At 67.8% G+C, this 11,352-nt stretch overlaps 1 protein-coding gene across 1 annotated transcript in view; it reads right to left on the bottom strand.

The window, feature by feature from the left end:
* Window positions 1–358: 358 nt before the first annotated feature.
* Window positions 359–11,352, bottom strand: part of HMCN2 (hemicentin 2) — a 141,489-nt gene continuing 130,495 nt past the window's right edge. The window contains 15 exon segments of the mRNA XM_089306779.1: window positions 359–1,013; window positions 1,630–1,756; window positions 2,257–2,376; window positions 2,843–3,163; window positions 3,741–3,869; window positions 4,447–4,529; window positions 4,531–4,577; window positions 4,853–4,887; window positions 5,177–5,226; window positions 5,228–5,300; window positions 5,357–5,419; window positions 6,345–6,582; window positions 6,921–7,042; window positions 7,130–7,267; window positions 8,608–8,757. Coding sequence (XP_089162905.1) covers window positions 668–1,013; window positions 1,630–1,756; window positions 2,257–2,376; window positions 2,843–3,163; window positions 3,741–3,869; window positions 4,447–4,529; window positions 4,531–4,577; window positions 4,853–4,887; window positions 5,177–5,226; window positions 5,228–5,300; window positions 5,357–5,419; window positions 6,345–6,582; window positions 6,921–7,042; window positions 7,130–7,267; window positions 8,608–8,757 — 2,042 coding nt within the window. The 3' untranslated portion in view covers window positions 359–667.

Here is an 11,352-nt window from a genome sequence, read left to right as displayed (position 1 = left end):
TGCTCGCTGCCAGCTGGTCACCCACCTCTGCAATTTTATTTCCCCTGAATAAACCTGTTTTGGCTGTGAGTTCGAATCCTGTCTCCTCTCTGTTCTGTGCCCATTTCCTTACAACCATGGGCCCTGCTGTCGGCGACCCAGGCTTAATTCCCACCGACTCTCCCCACGGCCCAGGGGAGCCCCGACCGCAGTACTGAGGTTTTAGGGGTGAGGAAGCCGGGCCGGGAGAGCCAGAGGCCACTCAGCTGCAGGATTCCGGCCCGGTGCTCCCGGATCACAGCCCGAGGGTGGTGGTCCCCCTCCCAGCCCCAACCTCTCCTTATGCAGCAAAATAACTGGACAGAGACACCAAGGTGGGTAAAAACAACTGCTTCCATATTCTCTCTCTCTCACACAGCCCAGGTGTGACCGGGTGACCGCTTCCGCCACCCCCACCCCAACCTCCCGGTGCCCGGTGTCCCTGTCCAGCCTCCTGGGGCTTGGGGCGGCCTCGCTGTCCTGGGCTCAAGGCCGCGCGCAGGGTCGTGTTTGCGGAAGGTGTCGCTGACGCACCGGGCGGGAGGAGAGGACGGCCTGTCCGACACGGCAGGTGGCATGGGCAGGGCTCCCTCCGCCCACCCCACCCCCCACCCCGGCCGCGGGGGTCACTGGCCCCAGAGCTGCAGGCTCAGTAGGGGTAGGGCGACACGGCAATGAGCAGGATGAAGACGCTTTGGTGGCGCGGTGCCGTGGCGCGCACGGTGAGCCGGTAGAGGCCGGCGTGGGTGAGCGCGCGGCGGGTGTAGACGGCGCCGTGGCCGGCGCGGAGCGAGCGCAGCGCGAAGGGGCTGTGCGGGTCAGGCTCGAGCACGCTGAGCTCCGTGCGGTTGGCGGGGACGCCGGCCTCGGAGAAGGCGGCGAGGCGCGCCACGTCGTGGTGGGCGCGCACGCCCAGGGGCAGCGGCAGCAGCCGGTACTGCAGCGTGGAGGCGCCGCCCGCGCTGCAGTCCCGCGAGCAGCGCCGGAAGCAAGTCCTGCAGACCGGACCGGCTCCGGGTCAGCGCCCGCGCGCTGGGCCGCGGGAACCGACCCACCCCAGCCCTGGGGCTGTCTACAGGCGCCTCCGATAGCCCATTTTAGAGCTCAACAAACTGAGGTTGAAGCAGCCCGGGACGTGCTGCTTCCCGTCGGAACAGGTTCCCGCCAGCGGCCTTTCCCGTGCCCGCGCCCGGGCGGCTCAGCCGGGCTTGCAGTGCGTGGGTCGGGGCTCAAAGGCCGGGGCCGGGGCACGCACTGCCGCCCCCAGCCCAGGTTCCCGGGTTCTCGAAGGTGCAGGGCAAGGCACGCGCCCCAGGGAGCGTTCCCAACCACTCGGGCTCCTCACCCCAGGCCCCGGTGTCTGCCCCGAGCAGTGTGGGTGCGATGCTTGCGCGCCTGGGTCCCGGGGTTGTGGGGGGCCGCTGTGCCCATGCGTTCCTGCCGCCCCAGTGCTGCGTGCACGCCAGCCCGCACCCCGCACCAGGGAGCCTGCACCTGTGTGGCCCTGCCTGGGGCTTCTGAGAGGGTGGCCTCTGGGCCCGGAGGCCTCCCTGGAGGTAGGGCTGCAGCCCCCAGCCCTCGCCCGGGGGGGGGGGGGGCGGCGGCTCTCACCCGGGGCTGGAGCCCTGGCGGTAGGCGGGGGGACAGGGCGTGTCCACACACTGGTAGCTGCCGCGGGTGTTGAAGCACAGCTGGCCAGGCCCACACTCGATGCCCTCCTGCTCGCACTCGTTGATGTCTGGGGGGAGGGGGCGGTGAGTGGGGACCAAGGCCTTGGAGGGCCCGGCTGCGGCAGCCTGGCACCTGCCTGTCTCCCCCCAGGGCCCAGCTCTTCCCAGGCCATGGCGGGGGCACCTCGGCGACTTCCTGAGCCTGGTGCCAGGCTGGCGGCCTGGGAAAGGAGGCAGCCGGGCAGCAACTTCACCCCTGACTCAGAGGCCCCCACGCGTGGGCAGAGCGCCCGATCCTGCCTCCCTCAGTGGGTGCCCCCGCGTCTCAGGACACTCACGAGCCCTGTGACAGCGAGTGGGGGTGCAGACAGGCAGGGCAGGCCCGATTCCCCTGCCCAGCCCACGTCAGCCAAGTGGGCCCAGCCTGGGGGCTGGAGGCGGACGTGGCCTGGCCCTGCAGGGCTGAGCTCTGAGCCTGCCCGCGGATGCTCCCCTGCTCCCAGCCCGGCTGGGGCGGTCTGGGGAAGGGGCGTCCCCCGCCCCCCCGCCCGCCCTGGCCCTGGCTCACCCTGGCAGTTCTTCCCGCTGGGGAGGAGGCGGTAGCCGGCGGGGCACAGGCACTGGTAGCTGCCCTCAGTGTTGCGGCAGGCGTGCTGGCACAGGCTCCGCACCCGGCACTCGTCCAGGTCTGGCCCGGGCATGGGGAGGGGGCAGATTTGCTGAGTCACAGGCGTCCAGGTGGCTGTGGGGCCAGCCAGGAAAGGGCCCCCCGGGGCGGCCCACCGCTCCCCCTCCCCGGAACCCCTGATTCGGGGGTGGGTGAACCCCATGCCCCTCCCAGGCTCAGCCAGGCAGGGGTACAGCGGGCGCGACTCCCACTACAGAGCCCTCTGCCCAGGTGGGAGAGCTCCCCTTGGCCCCCTGTGCAGCCCAGCCCAGCCCAGCCCAGCCTCTGCAGGTCCAGGGGCTGTGCCAGACCCCCACCCTCTCCACACTCGCATGGCTGCCTGGGGCACAGTGCTTCTCAAATGGGTCCTGGGAACACTTGCCCACAGATGCCTCCCTCTGGGCAGGGTCCCCACTGCCCCCTGGGAGCCCTGGCCCGGGCAAGGCTCGGAGACGCCCGCAGTGGCGTGTCCCCACAGGACGGTTACCTGTGCACACGCCGCTCTGCCTGATGAAGCCAGGGGGACACCAGGCCCGGCCCACACTGCTCAGGGACCCCGGCCCCCGCCGGAGGGAAACCCAGGCATGATAGGAGCCACTGGGGACGGGGGCCCGGGGCCGCGGCCAGGACGCAAAGGGGCCCCGGTGGCTAACGGTGGTCACATTGGGTCCGCTCTGCTCCAGGGGGGCGCAGGTCTTGCCGTCGCGGAGGAGGGCCTGGCCTGGGGGACACAGGCAGCGGAAGCCGCCCTGGAGGTTGTGGCACTGGTAGGCGCAGGGCCCGGGCCGCCGCAGGCACTCGTTGATATCTGCAGAGGGGAGGTCAGGCCAGGCGTGGGGAGTGGCCAGGGCTCCCGCACGCTGCGGTGCCCCCACCTGGCTCCCCAGGGCCCAGCACCCTTGCACTGCCTGGGCCTGCCCCGTAAGCCGCCCTGCACCACTGTGCCTCCTCTCCACCCTGGGGTCTCTGGCTCAAGGGGGCCTGGCCGCCCCGGCTCTCAGCATCGTCCCAGGCTCCTGTCCTCCGACCCTGGCCCAGCTGCACAGCCCGTTCTCGGGTCCATTCTACCCCCGAGCGTCTCTGAGACCCGTGCCCTCGTCTCTCCATCGCCTACTCCCCCGGGGGATGTCGGGAGTGACACCAGCACAGCAGTGATCCGGCCCCGGGGAGTGTGCCGGCTGCTAGCCTGGTCATCCTCAGAGCGCTGCAACACCCTAGCCCAGAGCCCAGAGCCCAGAGCCCAGAGCCCGGGCTACTGTCCAGGGCCCCGGAGGGGTGGGGGTCCCTGTATCTAGGCAGGGCGGGGCGGGGCCCCGGGAGGGGTGGGGGTCCCTGTACCTAGGCAGGGCAGGGCGGGGCCCCGGGAGGGGTGGGGGTCCCTGTACCTAGGCAGGGCAGGGCGGGGCCCTGGGACCGGTAGCCCCTGGGGCAGCTGCAGCGGTGGCCGCCCAGGGTGTTCTCACAGATCTGGTTGTAGTGACACTCGTCCAGCTGCTCCAGGCACTCGTCCACATCTGGGGAGGTGGGGGCATGGTCAGGGCGGGGCTGAGCCTGGAGCCCCTCCCCCAAGGATGTACATCCGGGCCTGGGCCAGTCTCTTGTCTGGCAGCAGTGCTTAGACCACCCCTGCCGGGCCGGAGGCAAAGAACGATCCAAGTTGGAGGGGGTGAGGGGCTCCAGGGTCGGGGTCCCAGCCGCGCTCTGCCAAGCTCCATCCCGGGCAAGGAGCTCTTCCTCTCTCAGCCTCAGTTTCCTCATCTGCCAGGAGGGTTGGGGCGGGGGTGGGTGTTGTGGGGCGCTGTGCCGAGACTCCGAGGCTGCCCAGGGTGGGCCGTGACCCACGAGGCGGGGGCAGCAGAGGCAGCTGCTGTCTGGCTTCCCGACCCAGCAGACGCCCGAGGCCCAGGCAGGAACGTCGGACACCCGTCCCTGGGCTGGCCGGGATCCAGGCCCCGGGAGCCGCGGCCTGGCCGTCGTCCCTGGCCTCCTGTGCTCCTTCTGCCAAGAGAGTTCCCCAGCACCCAGCATCCTGGGGACGCACAGCCCTGTCAGCTGAACCCTGGAGGGTGCGCCCCGTGCCCGCCCCATCACCTTCACAGCCGGCCCCCCCAGTAGCCACCCGGAAGCCAGGCCCGCAGGCAGGCAGGCAGCGGTAGGAGCCGGGCGGGTTCTGGCGGTCTGTCCCTCTCGGACAGGTGGGCATCCCACGCACACTCATCCACCTTTGGGGGTCAGGTGGCTGAGGGAACACCCCCCCCCCGGACCTCCCCTGCCCGGGGCCAGCAGCCGCTGGAATGAAGGCCCCCAGCCCTGCTAGCTCTGTCCATCATCCTGCTCCCGTGCACTGGACACAGAGCCCACCCCTGGGGACCCGGGAGCCCCAGCCTGCAGCTTGGGAGACGCGGATGCCACTGGCACCTGGCTCAAGGCCCTGAGGGGGCTTGGTGGCACCTGGCCCCAACATGGCGGAGGGTGCTGGCTGAGGTCGGCGCCCGACTGTCTCCGGGTGCGATTTGTCACCCAGCAGCTTCGCTGAGGGGACGGGCAGAGCACGCGGGGCCAGTGGTGGCCGCTCACTTGCCGACCCCAAGGGGCTGGACAGGAGGCCTGGGCGGTAGGAAAGCTTCCTTGGGCACGCTCAGTCGGGGTGGAGCCTTGAGCGCAGGTGACAGGTGTGTGTCACAACCTCTCCTGTCTGTACCCTCACGTCAGGAAGGGACCCTGGGGACAGGGTGTTAGAACCCTCAGGAACAGGCTGTCCCCAGGTGCGGTGCCCCGGCCAGTGTTCTGGGCCCAGGGCTCTCCCGCAGGGACCACTCACCTCGCCAGTTCCTGTGATCCCAGGCCAGGGCAAAGCCGGCTGGGCAGGACGGAGAAGCGGCCTAGTGCAGTGTGGCAGGCGTGGGGGCAGGGGCTGGGGCAGGGCCCTCGAGGTGGGAAGGGATCTGGGGGCGTGGCTTCCAGGCCCTCTCCCACCCTCGGGGCTCAGGGAACGGCTCACCCGCACAGAACGCTCCTTGGGGGTCCAGCTCAAAGCCCTCAGGGCAGCCGGCATCCTTGTCCTCTGCAAGGCAAAGAGGCCCCCGCTGAGGAGCTGCAGGAGCCCCCCCAGGCACCCCGGCCCAGGCTCCCAGCTCCCTCCTGCTGGCTGGGGGCTCAGCCCCTGTCCTGAGCCAGGCCGTGCCAGGGAGGCAGCAAGCTGGTGCCTCGCCCGGGCCTGTTGGAGGTGAGGGCTGTGCGGCGTGCCCAGCCGTGCAAGTGCGACCTGGGGGCCCCTGGGAGGGCTGGGCGGAGGCAGGGGCCAGGAGAGAGCACTCAGGGAACAGGCAGAGAGCTGGAGGCCGGCGCGGCCGTGCCTGCAGGTGGAGGGTGTGCAGCAGGCCGGGTGGGAGCCCGTGACCAGAGCTGGCACACAGGAAGCAGACCAGACGCCCAAGCAAGCCTAAGGGCCAAGGGGTCGCTGGGTGCTTGCTCCACGCCCCGCCCCTTGCGCAGATGGGAACGCTGAGGCTCAGGGAAGGCGGGGCGTTGCCCGCTGGGGTCCGCAGCTGAGGGGGGCGGCGGCGGAGTCTGCACCAGGCCTGCCTGACCTCAGAGCTAAACTCTCATGACTGCCCCTTGTTCAACGTTCAGACCCTGACCACCTGTGCATCTTGAATGGTCCTTGGCCGAGACGATAAGGCACCGGGGTCCCCGCGGTGGTCCCGCCCCCTGCTGGCGCCTCGGGAGCAGGCACCCTTGGGAAAAGAGGGCGTGGCTTGAGTCGGGAACAGCCTGGGGTGGGGCTGGGGCCTTCTTCACCTTGGGGCCTGGGGGAGGCTCTGGACACGTGACCAGGAGTGGCCTGAAGAACTCACAGGAGGTGGCCTGACCCAGAGGTGCGCGCTCTCAGCCCCCAGGCCTGGCCAGGGGATGGGGGGCTGTGCGCAGCCAGGTGCTCTGGGCCCCTGGCAGGGGGGTGGGGGCGGGACCCAGGGCGGCGGCCTCACCGGCTCGCAGGGCCGTGGTGAGCTGGAAGCGCAGGGCCTGGGCCTCGGGGTCGAAGGCCGTGCTGACGGCTGAGGCCCGCAGGTGCTGCACCAGCTGGGGCTGGGCGCCCCGGGCCGCGTCGTACCGGATGCTGTGGTTGCAGTGCAGCCAGGCCGGCAGGCCGCCGTGCAGGAAGCGCTGCGTGGAGCCCACAGACAGCCGGCCGGGCCCCGTCTGCACGTAGCGCTCCTCGAAGTCCTGGGGGAGGAGGACGGGGCTGGCACTGTAACCCCCAGGCAGCCTGGGACCCTCGGCACCCACTCAGCCCTGGGGGAGCCCCTCTGTCACTGGGAAGCTGGGCTGAGTGCCCCCGCCCTGGGCCCCCAGCCCTGCCCCGTGATCCCCCGCGTGACCCTGATCCAGCCCCTGCTGGAGTGTCAGCAAGCAAAAGGGGCCTGCTGCTCTGTCGTGGCTGGGAAGGAGTCCCCGTTCCCACACAGCCTGCCCACGCTCAGGCCCCGCCCACGCTCAGGCCCCACCCACACTAGGCCCCGCCCGTGCTCAGGCCCCGCCCATGCTCAGCCCCCCCCCCCCACCTGCATGTGTAGCTCCGCATCGGCCAGGTCCGCAGGGACAACACCGTTGACGACCACGTCCAGGAGTAGGAGGCCGGCAGGGTCCAGGCCCCGGGCCACTTGGGTCATTGTCAGCCGCTCTCCTGCAGGCAGTCCAGGGTCACCTCGGGGACAGGCCCTGGGCCCCACCCACAGCCCCACCCGGCCCACCTGGAAGGGACCCTGCTCACCTGTGTCGAACTCCACGTGTGACTCCTGCCGGAAGCTGCCGCCCGTCAGGGACTGGCCATTGAGGGCTTCCCCGCCCTCTCCGCTCAGGGCCCAGTAGATGGGGGCAATGGTGACCACGAGCACCCGCATCAGGGGCCCTGGGGGGCAGCGCCCGAGGCCAGGTCAGGCTGGGCCCTCCGTGGCTCCCCACTGCCCCTGCCCTCCTGGCCTGCACCCAGCCTCACGGACGCCTGCACCAGCTACTCAACCAGCACCCGGGAAACGGTGCTCCCTCCACGAGGAGTAAGGTGGCTGCACACCAGGAGGTGCACGTCCCATACTGATGCCCAACCCAATTCAGCAGACGCAGGGAGGCCCCCCCGCGTCACCACGAAGCGGGGGACGTGCAGAGCCGGTTCACGGTTCTGCTGGACACAGCTGAAAACCATTCAAGTTTCTACACCTGCAGCCGTCTCCTCAAAGGGCCCGGCAGAGGCAGGACTGCCCCAAGCCACTGCCTCTGAGCAGACAGCCCGCACAGTGCCCGGATGTGGGCTCTCAGACCTTCATGTGAGGCCTCAGGCTGGGCCAGGGGAGCCCCGCCCACACCCCGCGGGCTCAGGGTCACTCATGTTAATGGAGAGAAGCTGGAGCCCCCAGCGAGGGCATCTGCCTCCAGGGAACAGAGCCTGGCCCACGGACCTGGGGCCAGATGTTTCTCTGCGGCTGTCACAGCTGGAAAAGCAGCCGCCGGCTTCCCTCTCCGCTGCCAGCCAGCTCAGAGGGACCCCGGCCAGAGATCCCCCGGCCCCGCACTGTGCGCACGGCACAGTGGCCAGGACTTTCACTGAGGACCCTGTCTGCCCTGGCCTCCCCTGCCCTGGACCCCTGTGAGGGAGACACAGCCAGATCTGCAGGTCTCTCCAGAACACTCCACGTGTGCAGGACCCACTGTTTGACGAATCTGCGAACAAGTGGACCTCTCTCGGTTGGTGAGGTTTTCTGGCTAATCCCCCCCCATTTCCCTCTCGTGTCCCTGAAGCACACAGCCCTCCCTTGTAACTACGACTTGTCACTCTGCCGTCAGCCCCCGCCACCAGTGGGAATCCCCACCCCCAAAGCAGCCAGCAGCTCCGAAAGCGCTTGAGGCCGTCACTGCTACCACCCAGGGTGCGCGCCAACAGGAAGCAGGAGCTGCAGAGACGGGACTCAAACCCTGGCACCCCAACCTGGGACGTCAGGGTCCCAAGAGGGATCTTAATGGCTGCGCTGACCAGCACCCCTCAGTCTGGTGTGAAATGAAGATGCTTTGTTGAGGAGCTTATGGGGTGCAGGGGAGCTGCCCCCACCTATGTCCACTTTGGCTTGTCTTTAGCTGTGAGCGACATCACACGTCCCCCAGGCACCAGGCCCTGCGCCAGCCTCAAAGCAGGCACTCTGCCTCCTGCAGGGCCCAGCGTGGGTGGGAGGGGCCCAGGGGGCAGAGGCGCCCGCTTACCCACTTTAGTCGGGATGTGGCTGATGCTGCTCTGGATGGTGGTGACCCCGGAACCCGCCTCCTGGTGCACGCTGGTGTTGAGAGTGGCCACCCCAAATTCCTGGCCATTGATCACCCCGATCATGCTGCCCCGGCTGCCCCGGGGCTCCCCTGTGTGGAAGGAGAAGGATGACAGTGACGCTGTGACAGGTGCACTATCCACTCCCCATGCCCCCAGTGCAAGCAGGAGCCGAGGGCGTTCCCACCGCGTGCGGGAGTGAACGGAGGCCCAGGGCCGTGAAGCAATGCCCAAGGACACACAGCAAGTAAGTGGCAAAGCCGAACGCCCAAGGGACCCAGGCTCCCGTGGGAGGGGGACCTGGGCGGGTCGAGATGATGGACAGCTGCTATGTCTAGCTCTGCCCTTGGTGCCCTAAGCTACACCAGAGATGGCTATCAACTGCAAAGCTGGGGTTGAGGGCACAGACTCGCAAAGACCCACTGGCTTAGGCCAGGAGCCCATGAGGGTGGGGGCTGGCCCACTGGAGGGGCAGGGGCACCAAGCCAGGGCGTGCACTGTCGTCCGAACATTCCCCATTCCTTCAGTGGCTGGCTCCAGCCGCCCTGCAGCTGGCCTGGCTGGGGGGGGGGGTGGGGGGGGGAGGCGCTGTGTGAGCAGAGGCTCCTTAGCGCTAATCTAATAGACGCTGCGGGCACGGGGGCGCTTCCTCTGAGTAATGGGCCAGCTGGCTCCCAGGGACAGATGACATTCCAGGGGCAAGAGACAGACGCGAGCCTGCTTCTCCCTGCCCCGGCTCGCAGGGGAAATGAACGACAAATTGCCCATGATCTGTCGAAAAATTACATAAATCATTCAGCTGCCAGGATCCAAATGGGCAAATTGGGGAGGGGGGGCTGATACCAGATTCCAGGAAGCTGCGTCCTACAGCCTGTGTCTGGGGTCTGATGAGATTTGACGCCCATCTGGGGTGCACCTGCCCTTGGCCTCTAGGGAGGGGGTGAGGAAGCCTGGGGCCGCAGACAGGGAGGAGGCAGGAGCTGCCTTGGGAGGGAAGGAGACAGAGCCCGGGACCGGCAGCCATTTCCCAGAGGCAGGGGCTCTCGGCGGCCCCGTGTCCCCCACAAGGCCAGGCTGGGACCCTTCCAGGCAGGGAGGGAGGACACGCTGATACTTGGGACTTGCCCCCCACCCCCCACCCCGACACCTAGCCATGCCCCTTGAAGAGACTGTGCTGTCTGTGGAGGCACCCAGTCCACTGTGCAAAGATGGCCCCCCTGCATGGATTTGAGAGGGGAAACTGGAAGAAACTACGTTGCTCATTGAACCAGGCCAGCGACTTTGGGACCAAAACCACACCCACCGGATGAAAGACTAGCACCTGGGTGGGTTACGGTGGGTGTCACGCACAGTGGAGGAAGCACAGGAGCAGGCTGCAGGGCCAAGCTGGGGCTGCCACCTCACCTCTGGGAAGCAAAGAGGCATCTGTACCCGCAGAGGGAAACGCCTGGGAGCTGAGCCCCCAGGAGCCGCCTGAGCTACTGCCGGTCGTGGAATTATGGGAGATGATCGCGTTTCTCTTCAGAGTTCTGTGTTATCTGGGCTGCCTATACTGAGCTTAAGGAGGGAGGAAGTCTTGCTGCTTCCATTTAAAGAATAAGGGGGGGGGGGGCGGCACTGTGGCTCACTAGGCTAATCCTCCGCCTTGCGGCGCCGGCACACTGGGTTCTAGTCCCGGTCGGGGTGCCAGATTCTGTCCTGGTTGTCCCTCTTCCAGGCCAGCTCTCTGCTGTGGCCCGGGAGTGCAGTGTAGGATGGCCCAAGTGCTTGGGCCCTGCACCCCATGGGAGACCAGGAGAAGCACCTGGCTCCTGCCTTTGGATCAGCGTGGTGCGGCAGCCGCAGCGCGCCGGCCGCGGCAGCCATTGGAGGGTGAACCAACGGCAAAGGAAGACCTTTCTCTCTCTCTCTCTCTCTCTCTCACTGTCCACTCTGCCTGTCAAAAAATAAATAAATAAGGGGGGCTGTTATGGATCGAACCGGGTCTCCCCCACCCCGATTTGTATGCTGAAGTCCCAATCCCCAGGACTGCCGAATGCGACTTTATCTGAAACCAAATTAAAATGAGGTCATCAGGGCAGGCCCAAATCCAACGTGACAGGTGTCCTTAGGAAAGGGTGATCCGGACACAGACACCCAGAGCATCCCTTGAGGACCAAGGCAGGGCTCAGGGTGACGGACACGTCCACAAACCAGGGACGGCCAGGCCGGAGCAGATTCCCCCACATGGCCTCAGAGGTGGGCAGCCCCGCCGTGGTCTTAAATCTCCAGTCTCTGGAGCAGCATGACAGTGTCTGCTACGTAAGCCCAGGCATGGGGCACGGGGCCACAGCAACACTAGGATCAAACACACAGGGCATGTGCACGGCGCTGGGCGGGGCTGGGGGCTGCACACAGGCAAGGGGAAGAACCAGAATCAAGGTCTGGAATAGGGGAGGGTGTGCTCAGACCACAGCTCTCCCCCAAGACAGCGACCCAGGACAGGGGTCAGAGAACCGCTGGCCCCTCAGAGCCCCACTTGCTGGTGTCCTGCCTGGCCTGCAGCAGATGAGACCAGGTGCCAGGAGGGGCCCCACCTGCAGCTGACGGACAAGGGCTCTCTGGGGAAAGGTGCTGACACCGTGTGTGTGGCGATAGGTTGGTGACGTCTGCCCTGGGCAGGGCAGGAGACCAAAGCCACACAGAGG

This window comes from Oryctolagus cuniculus, chromosome 1 (assembly GCF_051225735.1).
Source record: "Oryctolagus cuniculus isolate XC-2025 breed Fujian yellow rabbit chromosome 1, ASM5122573v1, whole genome shotgun sequence".
NCBI lineage: Eukaryota > Metazoa > Chordata > Mammalia > Lagomorpha > Leporidae > Oryctolagus > Oryctolagus cuniculus.
This window is presented reverse-complemented; position numbering and strand designations above follow the sequence as displayed.